Below are 20878 nucleotides of genomic sequence, written 5' to 3'. Positions count from 1 at the left end.
TCTCATTCATTCATCTCTGGGGAAAGTCTTTACTCTCCTGCAGGCAGGTGCAGGCAGCAAGAAGCTGCCCTCATGCAGGTACCTGTGTGGGTGCTGCAGGATTTGTCCCATCAGCTCCAGGTCTTTGCTGAACATCAGGAGATGCCCCTCGGTGTCAGCTGTGGCTCCCAGCTGCTGTCATCTGCCATCAGTCCGAGGTTGCTGCTCACCCTGTCACCAACCTGCCCTGGCAGCAGGGCCTGCCCTCAGCAGTGCCACAGCCACCAATCTCACTCCTTAGCAGATTATTCCTCCACTCTGACAGTCCAGCCAGTTTTCCACTCATCTTCCAAGTCTATCCATCCATCCCATCTCTCTCCAGTTTGGCTGTAAGGATACTGTGCAAAACCGTGTAAAAGTCTTTGCCAAGGATAGGAAACAGGACATGCTGTGCTCTCTCTTCTTCTACAAAAGGGAGGGAAGTCAGGTCAGTTAGGCAGAGTTTGCCCCTGGTAAAGCCATGATGGCTACGCTCAGTCACCATTTTCACCCTCACATATATCAAAATAAGATTCATTTCCATAACCTCTAGGAATATGCTCTAGTCCTCCCAGGAACTGAGGTTACATGCAACTTCAGTCTCAGGAGTATATATGATACAATTATTTGTTTTACAAAAACAAAGATACAAAAATATTTATTTTGCACTCCCCTCAAGAAGACATTTGTATACAGAACAACCCCTTTGCAGCTGTTTAAAAATCTTTACTATTACCTAATGTCTATACACACTTTTATACATTTTCTTACTTTAAATGTACAGAATAACAGAAAATAATCTTAAGCAATTCAGAAGTTTACAAGGTAAGTTTTTTACAAAGCAATACATCTTCTCTCAATTTTCACGACAAAAGCTTCTGCGTGGTCAAGGATTCAAAAACTCATCCAAAATTTTCAGAGATGATTCATACAGGAATCTGAAATGCCATAAAACAATGCGTAACAGAATTAGAAATGCTAAATGCCAAAGCAATCTTCAACTATTTGATTCTCAGGGTACAGCTACCACATGATTTCTTTGACCTGTTAGTCCATATTAGTTTATTAAAATGCCTTTAAAAATTACTTTTGAAATAGCTGGATTCTTTTTCTTTCAACTTTTCCATTTCCTCCTGGTCATCTCTGTCATTAGAATAACCAACAGCAAACCAGTTTAAATTACCATGTCAATTCAAGCACATTTTCTAATATTTCATCATCTAGTTAAAGAACCCACTCGTTTTCTGCACAGCATTGTTCCTCCTTTGTTCAAACAAAACAGTGAAATCCTTTACGGATAATTCATTCTAAGACCACTTTTCATTCTTTTACTTTCCTGATTTCTCCCTCACTCTTCAGCCTTTATATTTTTTCTTCTCACCCAAGACAACTGCTTTCCAAGCCTGAGCTTTTGCTGTTATCCTTACTAGTGCTGCCTCCTCGAGCTGCCCTCACACTCCTCTCAGTCCCACTCTGACTCTCATCTCTAATCTCACACTCCTCTCTGCAGTGCCACAGCCTTTAAGCCAGGATGAAACTCCAGTGTCAACTGAAGGTAGTGTTACAAGGTACTACAGAATTAGTTCTGTGTTAAGTTCCGTGGCATTAGGCACAATGCTGCTTTGTAGAAATTTTATTTTCTTACAGTTCAAGGCTAAAAAACCCAATGGATTTGTCATGTGGTACCACTGGCATGTTGGCCAAAAGCCATCACTTGGGATAACTCTGCTCCTCCCAGACAAGCTGAAGTCAGTTTTACCAAGTACCTTTCTAGGAAACTTAAAGATGAGAGGCAGAAAAATCACACCCAGAGTTATACACCAAAACAATTCAAGAGCCATAATTTACAGACGCAATGAGAGTGCAATAATGAATTTTGAAACTAGCTAATTGATAATACTAAAAAAAAATAAAAATTCTGCACAGCCGTTAACTAAACTTAAATTCTAATATTCATATATCAAAATTCTAAATAAAGTAAATACACAGTATTATGTAAAAGTTACTATCCTATAGCACATTAGGTTTTACAGAATGTGAGACATTTTTCTCTAGCCTCCAAATGGTTTATCTGCATTTTTTTGTTAGGCATAAATATTTGCATTTTATAAACTAATATGTGTGCCATTACTCTTGAGGAAATTCTCTCAATACACAGTATGTTGTCCAGAATTTTTAAATGCACTGAACAGCATTTTTAAAATAAAGACCCACAGGACTATCTGAAACCACTAGCTCAGCTGAAGAGGGAAAAGTAAATTGCAGTGAAAAGTTTTGCTTCTGAATTAGTGTACCAATTCCTTGTATAAGGGCAGCACCTTAATTACCACACCAGACAGCTTTTTTACTTTTTTCTTTCATTGCTAATATGTAAGAGATTACTCATAAGTCTGAAGTTAAGATGCTGGCACAGAATACCAGTTCTCTTGGGAAATTAACGAATGTCACCATTTCCTGGTATACCTGGGTATTGAATAAAATAATCCCTCAAGGAGTTATTAGGAGATAATGCATTCAGAAGCAAAAAATAGTAATATTATTAAGAATTAGTTAAAACCCAGTATTTTAGCCAGCAGCAGCACAGTAATGTGTGTTAGAGGACTGCTTTCAAATTAATGGCCAGAGATCTAGCTTGCAGCATACCATAACTAAAATTTGGTAAGCAGAACAGGATGATAAAATAGTTTACAAACAATAGGGCACGCTTTAGAACATGTGTAATCACATTTTAGCTACATTAGCACACAAACAGCAGAGCACTACAAATGGCACATCAGAAGCCACCAGAGGCCCAGCCAGTCTGACGTTCTGTCTTGGCTGTGAGACTGCAAACACACTTCAATTCATCATGCAAAACCTGATCACTGCAGAACTTCCTCCAAACCTCTTTCCAGAATCAATTATTTTACCCTTCTGGGGGGAAAAATTCCCCAGCATAACTGTACAAATATTAAATCCCCTCAAATTCTGCAAAGCTGATAGCTTCTGAATTTTATCATGGTGTGCAATTCTGATTCATAGAAAAAAATCTTCCCATTATCATATTAATATCCCTAACCCTTGAATTTTGTCTGGAACTGCCTCCTGGGTTGCTATTATACAAAGGTAGCCACTCATATATCATTAAATTAAAACACTGTGTAGCATCTTATACTCTTCATCTGCCCAAACACGCAGGTTGATTTGTCCCAGTTCACTGAGCAGAGACAATCATATAGATTCATAAAGCAATTATCTGTGTTCTCACTGAAATTTATAGTCACTAGTGCTCTCAAGTGGCAGCAATTATTCACTTTAATGTGCCTATTTATTTAATCATGTTAAGATTCACTTTAATTTCACAGTGTTTTCTACTGTCTTGATTAGAAGAAGTGCAAACTGAAACACGATACCCTGCCGCTCTCCTTCTTTTCCAGATAATTATTATTATTATTGTTAAAAATATTCTAGTAGGACACTTGGCAACCCATTGTAAAGTAATTTCATGAGGAAAAGAATGGGGTTTTGTTTATTTGTGTTTGATTTAGTTTCTAAGCTAGCTCTTGACCTAAGCAACTCTCCAGCTTTCCTGCAGGCTCCTTTCAGGTCCTGGAAGGGACCCAGAGCACCATCGTCTGGATGGAAGCACAGTTCAGCCACCAATTTCTATGTCAAGTCACTAAAATGCCAGGGAACAACGTGCCTCAGGCCAAGGATCCATAAGAAGAGAACAATGGGAATGTGTGCTCAGGCTAGGAGAGCTGTGCAAGAAACTATTGAGTAAATGAAGCTCCTATACAATGAGGTTCTTACACAACAGGCTTTTTGGCTTGTTTGGGAGTCTCTGGTTTGGTTTCTTTATTTTAAAGTCTGTCTACATCCGTTGTTTGATTCAATGTAAGGATCACTAGTTTGAAGAATGAAAGATTGCCAGGGGCTCTACATGTTCAGGCCTCTGTGGTGCATTGCAAACTTTCTCAGTAATTGTGGATTAATGACCATAAACTCCAATCTGGTTTCTTCACATTCTGTATTTGTGGTTATAATATCTCCTTTGCACACTTTTTGATTCTATGGGCAGTTCAATAACTAGGCAGAAGTCAGGTGCTCACAAATTTTAAGACTTAAGCAAGTTTGAGACACTAAAGGCTAAAGCATTCATCATCATCCTCTCAACAGGTCTGAGATAACTGATTGCAAATACAATGCAGCCAATCACTTTCAAAAAACTTTTCACAAAAGATACATAAGATATGATACTTGAAATTCCCTGTCAACAAAAAGAGCAAAATAAAACCACTTGTGGAAAGGTCTCAAAGACATTGTTATATTCAGTTAAATTTTTACTGCCTGCATAGATTTGGATTCCTATGCCTAATGCCAAAGTGGGAGAAAAATCTTCTAGTAATAAGAAATAGGAACTGGACTATTTGCTTTGTTCTACTGCAAACAGACCTGGATTTCAGAAGTGAATGCTGCAATACACAGGATCAAGTGATAACTGCAATACACAGGCTCAAGTGATAACACATTCAAATTAAATGAAAAAAGCCTGAAGCTAAATATGTAAAGATTGCAATCACAGCAGATACAAGGGCAGGAAATTTAATACTGTGCTGGGCTCAATACCTCCCACTTTCCCTCCCAGTATTTTAAACCTTGCCATCAATCACTCAGAACACTCTTAACAGTGTTATGCAAGTACAGTACACAGCCAATTATTGCAGAGAGGGGATAGGAGTGCTCAGTGCTCCTTTCCTACAGTACACCCACCTTTCAGTGCTGCTGGATTCTCCTGTGGCAGTGTCCTTGCATATTATTAGCTTCGTTTGAATGGCAGGTGCAATATCCTTTAGAAGTGAAGTTTTGTGCTTACCTATTTGAAATGAGTTGAAATGTTGGACAAAATAATAATTTATCAAACAACAACCCCACCCTTCCATATTTTCAGATGATAATTTTAAACATAATAGATTCCTTAATGGAAGATTAGATATTAAATTGGATTTTCACTGTCCTGGATTAATTACTGTGTACTTCAATGTAGTACATAAAAAGAAAGATGGAAAAAGTACAAAGATGTTTTAACTGACCTTTAATTACAATCACAATGCAGACAGCAGCAGTTAGACTAAAAATCCCTTCAATTTCTTTAGAGAGAATGCACTCCATTAATTCTTTTAAAACTGACCTAAGGAAAAAAAATAAAGACAAAAATATGTCATAAACTACATTTCTTTCAAAATAGAACAGAACATGTTTGTAATTATGCTAGTTTGCCACCACAGCTTCAAAGATACTATGCAGGACAAAACACTGTGACTGGGTAACTGAAAACTATGTGCTGCCCCTGGATCTGAGAATATCACAGCATGATGAATTGCTTGGGAAGAAAATACAAAAGTCTGCAAACAGAAAAATTGGTTGAGAGAAGTGAAGAGCTTGGGATATATTTTAGCAAAGTCAATACATCAAAAACTACTGGTTCTACTGGAATTTAATTAATAGAATTTGTACTGAAATTTCTACCTCAAATTTCTACTCAAGTTTGAAAAAATATAGTCTATTACTCTATTGGTTTGCTAGTACCTACTAAGGCTTAATTAACATTTTGACCTTAAATGTGTTTTTCATAAATATTAAAATATATGTTTTTCCAATTACAACCCAGTGAAGATAATTTATAACTAAACAATGCTCTGAAACACTTCCAGCAACATCTTAGTTACTGAAACTATGGACAGAATAACAGAACCATGACAGCACCTCCTTGTAAAATACTAACTCAATATGTAGCTTAAGAGATATTGTGACTTCTAGCAAGAGATATAAGTATTACCAGCAAACTCTAGTGGTGTTTTGGGATATATGTCAAGGTAAGAAAAATAAAATGAGAGTCTCAGATAGGGTCCAGCAACCAAACTACACTGCAGTAGGGAATAAGTCAATACCACAGAATGGAAACTAACTGGTCATTAGTGTTTGTGGTAAAAATCCCAAATTTAACTCAGAAGCAATTCTCAAAACCAGAGAAAAATAAAAGAACAAGAGGAATAAAACAGGAGATGGAAGAGATCCATAATCCTGATACTCCTCAGAGCACAAAGCAAAATGCTCTGTGAAGAACTGAAGGGAAAACTCAGAGCAGAATGTTACAGAAACCTTCCCTAACATATTTCAAAAAAGCCTTAGCAATACTATTATCTGTTATGAAAACTGAACATCATACACTGCCAGTTCTGACTTCAATTGTTCTTCAGGCTTTTATTGTGCTAAGATATCAAAATGAAATATGCAGTTAAGAATCAATTCAGTAAAAACATTTTGCAGAAATTCAAATATTGCTTCTAAGAGCTGAAAAAGATGAAAAATCTTTAGCTTCAGAAATAAGCATTATGAAGTTGCTCATGCATTGCTTCAGTTTCATTGTATTATTGTGGACTAATGTGACCAAGCATTCTATTTCACCTTGCTCTTAAATTGCTAATGGACAGTACTGGGATCAGAGTCCTGACTTTGCTGTTATCATTGTTTGGGTCACTAAGCACACTCTTAACCTCCATGAAGGAACACTGGAATTTTATTAACCTGTAACAAGACTCACTGAAGCTGCCTTTCCCCACCTCCTTCTGAGAAAGGGTCACATGAGCCTGCAGGCAAAGATAAAATAGAGCAAAACAATAAGCTATTTAAAAATACATATAAGGCTCAGAGGTAAGGAATTGGTTCCTATACAGATAGTTCCCTAATAAAATGAAAGATAAACAATTGGACAGATATTGCCAAGACTCCCAGTACTATCACTTCTAAGGAGATTGAAATTCAGTGCTAGAGACTGACTGGTTAGTATTGAAAATAAAACAGATTCTGCAGAACTCAGAGCAAGATGACTCTCAGCTCACAGAGCAGAACCTCACATTAGATTTTGTAACATCAAAGGCTTTCATGCTGACATAAATATTTCTGAAATACTGAACCATTCACTACTGAACTCTGATTATGGCCTATCAATACAGATTTATAAAAGTGCCTTATAAGTAGTCTCAATTCTGAGGCACCAGTAGAACCAGATGGAAATTATCTCTAAATCTTTGCCCTAAAAGGATAAATACTAGAAGATACATTTTTCCCAAGTACTCAGAAACAATTTGGGCCAAACTTGCAGTTTTGTCCACCAAGAATGGACAAGATTCACCTAGATTACTACAAGAAAAAGTCTCACAAGAATTAACCGATTTTCATCTCTTTTGAAAAGAGATGTGTAAAATAATTGTTTCACTAGAAGAGAACACCTTGAGTGCTGCCTCCTGGAAGAGCAAGATTTGGATTAGTTGGACTATTGCTGGAGTCTCTGGAGTCTTTTATTTTGCAAGTTCAACTAGAATTAGAGAAGGATTGAGAAGAAAAAAAAAACCTCATGACAGCAGAGACAGGGATATTCAGTGCCTGTCAGATGAAGAAGTCAAGAAGAGGAATTAGTTGTGGTAAGTCAGGGAGAGCAATAGAATTTCTAAGGCCCTTTATAATTTAAAGCAAGTGTAGTGTGTATAGTCATGTTAAGAAAAATTGAAATTCAAAATGAAATTCAGTTGTGACAATTTTAGAAGATATTTAGGGCCTCCACTAAATAGAGCAAATACCCTCCTCCCTCCAGTTTAAGTATTAAAAGATAAATAACCTAAGCTCACTTTTGGAGGCTTTTAACAGTTACATACTTTCTATTTTGATGTTGTGACTTTAATACAGCCATAGGTACATGTCACCTTGTTAGAGATGTTCAACTAAAGGATTAATTCTATTTCTGGCAAATATTTTATCTCATCTTAATATCTCTGTGTTGAGGGGACTCAGCTTTATAAGTATCTCATGAAAGAAGCAAGCCAAGATGTATAATTAAAAAACTCATCATGATTAACAGTCTTGTAAATAAGAAGCACTCTTGGTTAAAAAAATGGAATCAACCCCAGAAATCAAACCCGACAGGCTATATGTCAAGAAAAAGGGATTATTAAATAGTCCAGATAAATTTAGAAAGTAACTAGTTCTTGAAAATTAATTTGAATTTAGAAATTAAAATTTTATTGAAAACATATAAACTGCTCTATACTAACAAAAACCTTGGAAAAATTAATATAGAAACATTTACCTGACAACATTAACTGACTTCATAATGACAGCCATTAAACTGCTTGAAAGAGGGGGAAGATCTGAAATAGTCTTTGGTATAATCAAGTCTTTTTCACTGGAAGCCTAAAAAAGAAAAAAGTCAACAACCGTTGTAGCTCAAGAAAGATATGTATGCAGAATATTGTATTTCAATAATTACACTAACCAGGGCCTATCCTTAAACAATTAGAACATACACAAGTATTCTTTGAATAGCTTTAATCTAACTGTGTTGTGTCCAAATAAACAGAACTAATTTAAATTAGAAAGACAAAAACTAAACCACATAAACAGCATTTGTATAAAGGCAAATATTCTCTGCAGTTGCTTTCACCAGAAGTTTCATTAAACTACACTGGTGGTCGCTCTTTATAAGGCACAACCTATTAAACACAAGAGAGTCCCCTCTGTGGCTCCAAGTTGAAGTGTGCATCCACGATTTCTAAATGTAACTTTGACAGTGATTTTCTGGACACCTGCTCTTTTTGGTATAAAGTTCTGAACAGATGACAAATATTTAGTTAGAACTGAATTTTGATTTACAACAGCCTGGGGGCAGGGAAAACCCCAGCTCAGATAAGTGACTGGAATGAACACTCAATCTCTGAGTGTGAATCTCCAGTATATTCAAGCCCAGAAATGTTTACTCTGCATCATCTGTAAAGGACACCTGTCACCCCACAGCCTCTCAGCTGATACATCAATATCTGCAGGCAAACAGCTGGGTCTCCTTCAGTGCCTCCTGTAACAGAACCTTGGAAGCTGCTCTGTGGTTCCTTCTGGCAACTGTTTCTTGCTCTGTTTCTGACACAAGCAGAACCCACAGCAAAAGTACAGCCTCTACTCTTCCTTTTCAGGTCTAAAAGCTTCCAATCTTACTAATCATATTTGCTCCTAACACTATCCGCATTAGAAAAATGGGGTGGGAATGTTGCCCTTCTCCTTCAAGGATAGTTGTGGTTCCTGAGACTTTCAGAACATGAAATAACTTCTGTCTACACATCCTTTTCAGCATTAGAGACTTTTTATTTACTTTCCAAAGCAACATAGATCAGATATTTGGAAATCCTCTGCACAAAAACCAAAGGAACCAAAAAAAGATGCAGCAGGTGAAATGTCTCCGTATGGAAGTAGAGAATACACAAGTGATCAGTGCCAAGCAGGGCATCAGCCTGCTTTGAAACAGGACCACAGAACCTTCTGGGACCATTTAGGGAATGGGAATCTGTCACACATCAGTGGTTCACTTCCAAAATTCCCTAATGCTGGGTGAGATGAAGTGAGGTAGGTTTAGAACAAGCCCCTGTCCTCCTCCTTCCCCTGAGCTCTAATTGCTGAACACAGTATTTCAAGCCTTTGATCAGTTTGGGTCCATGGTCTCAGCTGTGTTCCCTCTCAGCCTCTTGCCCACTGACAGCCTTACTTTTTTTTTAGAGTGAAGGTGAAGGAACCAGGGAAACATTGACACTCTGCAAAGCACTCTCAGCAGCAGCCAAAACAAACTGGTGTGTCCTCAACAATGTCTTGGCCATAAATGCCAACCACAGCAGCACAGGGACTGCAGAGAGAAAAGCTGACTCCTTCCCAGACAGACCCAGTACAAAAGCACAGAGGGAATATTCCAGAACCCACGTTATTAATCCCCAACACTGCCTAACTGCTAAGCTCTCCTGTCAGGGGCAGATACTGAAATAGATATCAGGACAAGTCTGTTCCTCCACAGCTGTAGTCAGAAATCTGAGAGATGAACTCTAATATGAAATTATAGCAAATAAAATTTCCTGTTTGTTCCATGCCAACACACACAAAATCCTAATCTGCAGTACAAAGATCAATTTTCCAAATAAAGCTCTGTCGTTCCAACATAGCACTTAAAAAGCAAAAAGGCGTTAAATAGAAAAAAGAAAATCAGGATTAACTTTACCTTCTGTAGCATACAATTTATCTCTGCTACTATTGCAGCCAGGAGAGTGGAGAGTATACCCCGGTGAACTGCTGGGAATGAGGAATGCCAGCACTGCAGTGCATGGATGAATTCTCCAAGAGCCATCTGTATAGAGTGAATCAACTAAAACCAAAAAGAAAAACACACCTGTTTTTTCAGACTGCTTGAGTATAACTGAAATATACTAGCAAGCCTCTCTGTCAAGTGCAGATCACACCTTGAAAGCTTTAGAGGTATTCTAGTCACTGGGATCGGAGGGGGAATCAGCAACACCTGGGAAGTCTACTCATAAATTTGAGAAACAAAGCAGTGGTTCTTACAAAAAAGAACTGAATGTTTTTCAGAAGTCTTGAAAAGTAGATCACTAAATTTCTCAGATGTGAGATTTTCAAGAATTTTAGAACATCACACCTATTTTGAAGTTGTTATCATTCAGGCTAAAATAAATAAATAATAAAGAAAATTTCTCCTCCCTCCAAGATCATAATATATATAAACAAATCCTTTGCTCTGGATTGAGGAAGTTCATCTAATTGCAGGTAAAATTAACAACACAGAAGTACCAGTATGGTCCAGAATCACTGGCAACAGAATGCATTTGTTCTGCAATTTAGTGGTCCTTCTGTCATGGTGAGACCAAAATGGACAAAAAAATTGGTAGCAAGAAAACTTAGAAAATTTAACTGAAAATTTTGTCATGTCTACCCAAACAGCTGGTAATAGAGGTAACAACCTCAGAGTGTCTAAGTATACCCTTTTGCATAAAAATTATGGAGTCATCTACACATTAGCAATTACATCACATTTTGAACTGTAACATAATACCTGAATTCCTCCTTCCCGTTCTTTCTTAAGTCTATGTGCCACACATTCTAAAATTTTCTGAAAGACATTCTGTAGAGTGTGGAAAAGATTTGTCACTTCCTCTGTCTCAGTATTCTGATTTAAAGAAGCTTCAATAATTTCTTTTAGAGTACACAGCAACACTGGAGCACAAGAGCCACCTCTCTCTAGAGAAAGAGATAAATACCATAATATAAAAGTTGTAATATTCATCAGGTACAAGCTTAGCATGAAAATCAGATACAACAAATAGTGATAGTTTACAAGTGTAGACAATACATTTCCTTTCTGAGCAACCTTAGCTGAAATTTTCATACAGTCCAATTAACATTTTAAGTATGAATCCAATGTTCCCTCCAACTCTTAAAAGTAAGGGATTAACTAACTTGCTAATACAAGAGAAGTCAGCAAAGTATAAATGCAGATGTTGTTATTAGTACAAAACAGGGTACCTGTTTGCATAATCTGAAGGGCCAATTCTAAAAGGTGTGCTTGAAACGTGACATTTCCCAGGCCCACCATTATGACATCTTTACACACTGTCAGGTAGGCCTAGAAGAGAGGTACATAATTATAGGAAACTCAAACTTTATGTAAAGTAACCATTCTAAAACTCAAAATAATAAAACCACAAACTCTTAGCCAAGGTGTGAACTGAGAGCTGGTATACCAAACTGGAGTTACTCAGTTCACACCTGTTGAAAAGCACGAATTCCAATCAGTCCTTCAAATGCTTCAATTACCCTTTCCCAACAGTAAATAGTTTCTCAAAAGGCACTAAGTCCTCTCTTTTTCACTCAGGCTCAGATCAAAGGCATTGACACTGATCATTTACTGAGGCAAAATATGACATCTCTACCTGCCTTTAATAGCAAAATTAAAATCAGCAGACAAAAAGAGCTTTTCCCTACAGATACACTGGTTGTTACATACTAAATAGATTACGAGATGGAAGCATAGACAGAGTGAAAACTTTTAATCAGTCTGTGTATATATGAGCTGGGTTGTTCAAAGACACTGACTAGGAGTGAAGTTAGCCAAATCTTTCACCAAAATCTGGTAAAAGCTCAGTGCTAAAATCCATCTTGGGTTAAATGAAATGTCAGAGGAATGCAACAGAAAACAATTCTGAACTAGCTAAAACCTCTCCCACATTATATCATCAAATGCTTTCTTTGAAGGCAAATCAAGATCAGGGGTAAGGGACACTGTGTGTCAAGTGATGACACAAATGCCAATGTAGTTTGTCTGAAAATTGCTACACCTACAGCTTTTCAAATTGAAAGCAGCTTGATTTATATTATAAGAATCCTCTAACCTGGATAATTAATTCGGAAACATCGCTGTGTTTTGCAATACCATCCTCTTGACCACTTGCTAATAAAAAAGGTACAACTTGACTTCTTATCCAAGCACCTGTCTCCTTCAGAAGTGAAAGGTGATCTTTTCCTTCTTCAGAAAACTGAAAAAAAAAAGAAACCCAAAGGTAAGTTTACCAATTGTCTCTCCAGTTGTTTTGGAACTTCCTTTTACTGTCAACTGTAACTCCAGCTTATTTTGGAAAGCTTTAATCATACCTTCTGCTGAAGATGAATACTCAATCTGCAAAAGAGGCTGAAGGCTCTTAAGCTGGTTGCTTGATTCCAGCCACCAGAATCTGTTCCCTTCAGAATTGAGCCAAGAACTCTCTGAAATATCAAGATTTACATTTACATTTTTCAGAAACACCTGTCAAATGTTTCTTTACTCAACAGCTTTAAACAAAAGGTTAAAAAAAACCCCAAACCCATAAAAACAGCAAAGCATCAACCCCAAATAATCAACAAGCCTTTTTCAATGCCATAACTGATTTTCAGACTATTCCTTATTCACATATTCTAAAAATCAGGTCCCTTAAAAACACTCAAAACTAGATCACAAAAATTTTGAGACACCTAAAACTGAGAAGCTGGTTAAAATCTGCCATCTATAAACAAATCTGAACTACTTTACTTCAAGTTTAGAGTATTGGAAATACAAATCAAAAGGAAAATCTTTTTACAAAGGGAAAGGGGATAATGAGCTTCATTTATTTGTTCTTGCAGGCATTTTAGTTTGCCTCAGGCAATATATGATGTTAAGCACTAATTTTATAAGCAGTTTATGATAAGGAGAAAACTACCTTTGCAGTACCAAGGATTTTCAAAAGCTTCTTCAGTCTATTTTTAGGAACAGAAAGGAGGAAACCACAACTGACAGGATTGGTCAATAAATACTCAATGTAATCAACTGCCAAGTCTGGCTTTGATTCATGTGTTACATGGATACAAACTCTTCGCCCAGATGTTTTAGTATTCTGAATTGGAAGAAAGAACAAAACCAGCACAACTCTGTTAGTATCTGACTTTAGAACTGATTTCAAAGCAGAATAATACAGCATTTAAAAGTCTTATTTTATTTAAAAAAACATGATGCCTTAAAGCAGTCTGGAAATTCCCCGATTCCCTGTCATATGCATAAGCACACCTTTGTTGGGGTGAGCGAGTCAGACAGCCAATCGCAGGCTAATTCCATAATGTGTCCCACTTGACCCCAGTGGCACAGGCAGTCGATCAGCATAGAATATTTGCTTTGGTCAGCTCCACTGTCAATATTTCTGAGTCTGGAAACCACACCACAGCTTAAAAGAAAACAGACAGACAGATACATTACCTTCACACCCATAAATGCAGAAAACATTTAGTATAATACAAAAAAGGATTCACCAATGACTTAGACAGACTCGAACATCACACATTTTACTGACTTATCACAGTTTCAGTGTCTTAATTTACCCAAAATATATCAGATTGTGAAAAATGAACTAATACAGCCAACAAGAAACTTCTTGTCATTTGCATTTTGGATTTCTAAACAGTACCTGAATGTAGGAATAGCACCAGGGGGCATAAAAGATGCCAGAATAATCAAGGGAGCCATGCACCGCTCATCCTAGGATAAAAGAATTACACTGTATGATGTAAAAGTGCACACATACAAGCAAAATTAAAGACATTACTGAAAAATTGTAATTACATTTCCTCAAATTCAGGATTTCCCTTTTCCACTACAAATGGAGCTGAAACTCAAAACAATATGTGGCTTGCAATTGGAAATGTCTGATTCTTGTTTTTGGAGGTCAATTACCAATTATCATATCCTTCACTTTTTGACAAACTGGCAGAATAACTACCATGAATAGTCATGGCTCCATTAGGTTAATACTCATTGCAAAAGAAATAGCAGCTCCACATCACTTTTTTTTCCACCAGAGACTAAGGTTTAATTGCACAACCATGACACCATCTAACTATTCTCAATCAGTGCCTTAAATTAATTCACAAGACAAACTTATTGAAAGGACTCTAAAGAAAAGGATTCTTATATAAGGACGGCAATGTTTAACATGACATAATACATGGTCTAGGCCGCAACATAATCTCACTCAGGTTATACAGAAACCAATCTATGTTAAGAACTCTTTAAAAATGATTTATCTCTATGTACAAGCTTCATGGAAACAGCCAAATGAAATTATCATCTACTTAGCCATTCCAAGATCTAAAACCTTTTTTTAAAGCTCTTATTTTTAAAAGAACTTTTAAAATATATTTGTAGCTTTTTCAGGAAAGAGACAGTCTGCTTCACTACTTTTAGGAACTAAGCCTCTGATGACAGGTCCTTTTAGATCCAAGCTGCCTATTCACCATATAAGAATATCAAAGAGGTTGCTTGCTAAAGCTGGATATCTTGTCTGTTCACAAGACCCTTTCAGAAACGATAATACATCCTCTACAAAAAGATTTGAACATCTTTGACAACTTCCAAATGCTTTCAGGATACAGAGCACTTGTGTATCTGTGCTGTAGAATAATATGTAGCAATGAGCTGCTTTTCACTCCCCGATTATCTAAAGCAAACTTGCAGTTGCAGGAACAGCCACTATATTTCAGGATACCTCAGCATAAAAACAATCAACTAAGAAAAAGATATCTGTACATAATCCATCCAAATTCACTGTGGATGGAGCAGCCACTATTGGCCACCCTCAGGATGGCATCGTTCTCAAGAATAACACTAAAATAATTAGAGAGAGCAAGGAGACTGACAATTTGAAAATGACTAATTTTAATTAACTTCCTATGTTGAATGAAAGCAATAAATAAATGCATCAGATCATTAGAGTGTAGATTCAAATTAGCAGAAACCTCAGAATCACAGAATGGTTTGGGTTCAAAGGGACTTTAGACCCAACCACCCTGCCATGGGTAAGGACACATTCCACTTAACCAGGTTGTTCCAAACTCTATCCAACCTGGCCTTGAACACTGCCAGGGCTGAGGCATCCACAGCTCTGGACAACCTGTGCCAGTGCCTCACCACCCTCACAAAAAATAATTTCTTCTTATATTTAATCTTAACCTACTTTCTTTTAATTTGAATACATTCCCCCTTGTCCTGTCCTTGCACTCCCTTGTAAAAAGTTCCTCTCTGTCTTTCTTGCAGGCTCCCTTCAAGCACTGGAAGGCTTCAATTAGGACACCCTAAAGCTTTCTCTTTTCCAGGCTTAATCCAAATTCTTTTAGCCTTTCCATTTAGGAGAGGTGCTCTATCCCTCTCATCATCTTGGCCATCCTTTGGACTCACTCCAGCAGGTCAGAAGGACATGTTTGGTTTTCTGGGCTGCAAGTGCACTCTGCCAGCTCATATTCAGTGTAAAAAGTCTCAGCTGCTTCAGTTGCAGCTGAATCATAAGAAGTGGTTCTGGTGGAAGAGTCTGGGGGACAGTGGGTAAGGAAAGCAGAATTTATTCTGCAATAGCACATTTGTATTTGCTGTTTTCCAAAAGTTCTAAAACATTCAAAATAATAAAACCCTAGGAAAACCTTACAAGGAGAGAAATTTATTGCATAAGTATTTTGAGCTGACTATTTAGATAATGGTTCATCAGTCAGACACTGCAGTTGGAGAACAGTTTCTTCCCATTTGTGGGATTCTAAGAAAATTGCTGCTGTCTATAGCTTATAGCAACAATGAAAGAAAATACTTAATGCCATAAAAATAGATAAAAGACATAAAACATGAAAGCATCTGAAGAAAATACTGAGAAAATAGAGGAAAATCTAGGCTTTCATTACCTGAAATACTTTAAAATATTCAGGAAGTACAGAAGCAAACTTCCTGATAGCATAATCCTTGGCATCTTCATTGTGATCTAGTGCTTTGCGGATGCTTCTCCAGAGTATTACAGTGATCTCCAACAAACTTGCCATGCTGGCCACATCATTTACTGACAACACATTATCCAGCACCTGAAATACAAACATTTAGAGGATATTACCCATTATATTTTCAAATAAAAATTTAAATTAAAATAAGGCTTTAAAGACACTAGAAGTCCTTCTAGACACTTTACAAAGGCACTGTGGTTGCTGTAGAACAGGAACTCCACAATTCAGTCTTAATCTCTCCTAACTTCACATATCTTCAATGGTAATTTTTAAAATAATTTAACTGCAAAATCAAACCAGTTTATAATCAGCACTGCAATTAGTCAACTATTAATTTAAAATATCATTTATATTCCTTCTATCTTATTCTAGCTACTTAACCAGACTTATGCTACTGCAGGACATGAAAATCCAATAATGGCAGTTCTCCTCTTCCAATTCCAAAGATGCCCAAGGGCATTTCTGTTATATTCTGTCTCACATTAAGCACCACTGAAAAGAAGTTACCAGAATTTAGAATAGAGTGGACTTTCTTACACTGGTGTTCTCCTTTTCATTTCCATCTTCATCATCATCATCCCTGCTATCATTAAGACTCTCTTTCACTGCTTTCTGGATGCAGGCATTCAAGCAGCTCCGAATAGTGAGCATCAATTTAGCTACATTTAAATAGAATAAGAATAAATGAGACATTTACTATTTGCTAAGAATGTTGGTAATAAGTGTTTCTATTTACAATGCTAAAAAGCCAGTATTAAAAAGTAAGAAACAGAACCAGAAACAGCTATGAAAAAATGGAGAAAAATTCCTTGTAAAGGAAATGGAAAAAATGTGAATATGTTTTATATCCTCAAGTATGAAGAAGAAATGACAACATTATCATCAGGCTCTTTAATTTTATTATTAAAACAGTATACTAAAAAAACTCTAAATAACCACCACCTTATCAAGTCAGAATCAGAGGAAGCTCCCACAACTCCTATATCTAATCTGGCACAGCTGTTAACTGAATGACCCACATTCAAGAACATGCTCCTTCTGATGTCAATGTTCATTCCTATGTCAATTCCCATTCTTTGGCAAAGATGCCATCGCCCAACCACTGCATTCCTGAACAAGGAGCTCAGCTCTAGAAAAAGTGAAAGGGTTATGCCACTCTGGTAGAAGAACAAGAAGCAGATTTCATAATTGTGATTTCATAACCTTATCAAGATAATCAGTGAGAGGCAATGGTTTGGGCATTTTACCCAAATCACTCCAAGCTGATTACCTGAGTTTTAACAGAATTTTTCTGAAACAAAATTTTCTTGATTTTAATTGTTCCAATAGGACTGTTCTAAAAAGCAGTGACATTCTGGGCAGTATATGCTCTCTTCACTGAAACTTTCAGAAGCTTTCTGAAGGAAGACTTTTTAGATTTTCTCTAAGCAACTTGAAAATACTGATCCACAAACCCCAGATACGCAGATTATCAGATGTAAACACTTTTTCAGTTTCTATATAATCTTTCACATGAAGATCTCAAATCACTTAAGGCATCAGGATATTTGCTACCCTATTTCTACATGAGAAATAGGTATAAACTGAGATCATTTTAAGGTACGTGTAAGGAGAAAGGGGAACAGAAGGACCAGGTACCACCATAAGCTGGAATGTACAGTACAGCATCTAAGAACAGAGATGAAAAGCTTTGATCTCCTGATTGTTGAAAAAGCTGATGAATCTGCCTGCTGTGCTTATTGGTGATGTCAAGAATTTCCAAAACTACGAACTAATATTATACTAAATCCCCCAAAAAACTAGCAACAATGCACCACTGTTACAGAAATAATAAGAAAAAAGCATTTACATAGCATGACATCAGTAATTCCAAACGCTCAGAAAGTTTTGTGCTTCACCTATATTGGTGGGGGCAGTGAATTCACAGGCATATTGATAGAACTTCCTGGCTGCTGCTGGATTCATCTGGATCAGAGTGACACAGCGCTCACACCACACATCCTCGGGCTGGGCACTGGGGAAGAAGGAGTTCAGCAGGAGGTTCACAATGCGCCGCGACACCGGCCGAGAGTCAGCTTCAAGGCGAGACAGGAGATGCTCCATGGGAGAGATATTCCAGAACTTTTGTGAAGTGAGAAAAAGATATTCAAAAAAGTTAAACAAAAATAGAGGAAAAACCCATCACCTTCATTAAGTGATTTCCATGTCAATAGTCTAATCAGATATAAAGAATATCAACCTGGAAAACATGAGGATTTTTTATTTTTACACCAACTTGTATTGGAGGTCAAATTCTGTTGCAATAATGTTATTTTGCTGTGCTGATGTTTTAAATCTCCTGGTATCTCTGACTCACTGCTAAAACTGTGGTTCAAGTATTTCCAGTTCAATACACCTGCAATACCAATGCAATTTCATAGATACAGGGAAGAACTATTTACTCTACAAGGATATCACCATAAAATATGAAGCATGGCACATAATGACAATAATTGTATTCTCCTCACAGGACAAAGTAGGACCAAACTACCTACAAGAATTGTGTACACCTTAAAACCCTGTATGGATCAACACCCTTTACAAAACCATCCCAAACCTTACAATATTGAATGCATCCCATTCTTAGCAGAGCTCTAGTTTACTTGTACTACAGAAATCAAATGCTATGAAATTCAGAAAGACTACACAGCTGTTTTCCAGCTGTAACACTACATTTGTAGTTTTTGTGAGAAGATTCTGAATTAATTATGCTGGACAATTTCAAATTAAAACAAAAAAATATTTTTCAATGTTAAGGAACCTATTTTACTCTTGAGTAGAAATATTTGCACCAATAATTACCCTGTGAATTCAAGCTATGGATGTTCCTATTAAAACTGTCATAAAAAATAAGTTTAAAGTGATCCCAGGACTTACCAGAGATACACATTACAGTTCTTAAATCAATAGGGAGTTACTGAAAAACATCTAACAGTTACTAGGATTTTTTTTCTTTATATAAACCTGATCTTTCCTTCCCCTAAAAAATCCCTGACATTGAGAATTATCTTTTTTCTCTGTCTTTAATGGCAGCAAACTCAGAATAATTCAAAAAGTGACCTCAGTCACTCCTTGTATGGATTCCCCTCTACAGCCACCTTCAGAGGTTCCTCTGGATGCTTTTTTATGTCTTTATTAGGCTTAGCAAGAGACAAAACCATTGTTAAATTAAAATATAATATTGAGAGTAAGAAATTATTAACATTAGAGATTGGAATAAGAGCTCAAAGATGCTATAATGCCTGTGGCTGGACAGTATTGCCCTAAATAAGGGTGCACAGCAGAACACAAAATACATTACAAATTATTATAAAAAGACACCAAAATCCAAAAGATGTGCTCATAAAATAAAAACAGGCATTATAAAAATAGGAGAATAAAAGCAAACAAGGTGCTGGGTTAAGGTGCCAGGCATTTAGAAGAGTTGAGTAGCTGAGGGAAGTGTGGCTGTAACCCGCTGCTCTCCCCTGCCCATCCAGAGAGAACAAGGGCCCACAGAGCACTCAGGATACCACAGATGTTAAGGGTATTACCATAGCAAAACAGGTTATTTCTTTTTTAGGAACACTGCAGCAGTCTCAAAATGTACTTTTCTTTTTTTTTAAATAAATGCCTTGATTTTGTCTCGTTGCTACTTAATCAAGTGTCATTATCCTACCTTAGCAGCCTTGGTAGCCTTCACTTTGAGCAGCATGTCCAAAAAAGCCACTCGCACCTTCTCAGAACTGTCATGAAGACTGTGTTTGGTTGCAGGCAGGAGCTGTTCCAAGAGTGGGTGACTTAGCTTGTTGTCCAAAATTATTGGTAGGCACTAAAATAAAAAAATCAAATCCAGAAAGAGTAGAGCTGAAAAATCTGTAGCTAAAAATTGTTGAGAAGGACTATGAAACTTCTCATGTTAAACAAAGCAGGGGCAGATACTGTGCATGGTTACGTTTCTTGTAATATTCTTTGGTAAAACCTGCTTTGATTACTTCAAATTTACAGTGAACAGTGTTCAGTGAACTCACTTCAGCTGAATCAGCTTCAGAGCTACACTAAGACCATGGTCTTGCCCTCTGCCTGAGGATACATCAGCTCTCTAAAATATGCTGATTTCAAATTAAAAATACATGTTTCTTCCTAATTCATTTTTAAATCAGTACTTTCTGCTTATCCAGGATAGCCCCACCATGAAGCAGTAGTGCAGCAAGTGAGGATTAACAGGATGACAGCTTCAATTTAAGGCTGAACTGACACAGACACAAAATCTTCAAGTGAAAATGGTGCCTAGGGAGTTCATTTTTCTGTCCACGCTATCAGTTACTTCTCACATGCCAGAAAGATGTAGATGAACTATTCCTAACATAGTGAGCAATGCATGGGAGGAGGCATCACCAGACAAACTGTGGAATTATTTTCATCCATTCAAACCTCAGACACACAAAGTGGGATACAAAATCCTTATTATGCATGTCTTAGGATGCCTTCAATCCAGTGATGTAAGAAATCCTGGAACTCCATATAGTCTAAGCATCATTTCTAATAGCAAAAAAAATTTAATTATTGGGTTGAAACAGTGTGTGTACAAGTGGAATTGAAAAACCTTAGAGTCAGAAAGCCAATCAGTTACTATTTCAAGACATTTGTATTTTCCAAA

The 20878-nt window shown here is 36.9% G+C and overlaps 1 protein-coding gene across 1 annotated transcript in view; it reads right to left on the bottom strand.

Annotated features, from left to right (window-relative positions):
• Positions 1–284: 284 nt before the first annotated feature.
• NCAPG2 (non-SMC condensin II complex subunit G2) overlaps positions 285–20878 on the bottom strand; it is a 41311-nt gene continuing 20717 nt past the window's right edge. Inside the window, exons 13-28 of the mRNA XM_077782903.1 lie at positions 19898–20050; positions 18099–18321; positions 16738–16859; positions 16108–16281; positions 13851–13921; positions 13457–13610; positions 13113–13286; positions 12529–12639; positions 12270–12413; positions 11404–11503; positions 10934–11118; positions 10088–10231; positions 8144–8247; positions 5091–5188; positions 4771–4873; positions 285–444 (exon numbers count right to left, since the gene is read on the bottom strand). Coding sequence (XP_077639029.1) covers positions 285–444; positions 4771–4873; positions 5091–5188; positions 8144–8247; positions 10088–10231; positions 10934–11118; positions 11404–11503; positions 12270–12413; positions 12529–12639; positions 13113–13286; positions 13457–13610; positions 13851–13921; positions 16108–16281; positions 16738–16859; positions 18099–18321; positions 19898–20050 — 2220 coding nt within the window. The remainder of the gene's footprint in view (positions 445–4770; positions 4874–5090; positions 5189–8143; positions 8248–10087; positions 10232–10933; positions 11119–11403; positions 11504–12269; positions 12414–12528; positions 12640–13112; positions 13287–13456; positions 13611–13850; positions 13922–16107; positions 16282–16737; positions 16860–18098; positions 18322–19897; positions 20051–20878) is intronic.

The sequence above is a fragment of the Lonchura striata genome, chromosome 1, assembly GCF_046129695.1.
Source record: "Lonchura striata isolate bLonStr1 chromosome 1, bLonStr1.mat, whole genome shotgun sequence".
Classification (NCBI taxonomy): Eukaryota; Metazoa; Chordata; class Aves; order Passeriformes; family Estrildidae; genus Lonchura; species Lonchura striata.
Note: the sequence above shows the minus strand (reverse complement) of the source record. Positions and strands in the feature narration are given on the sequence as shown.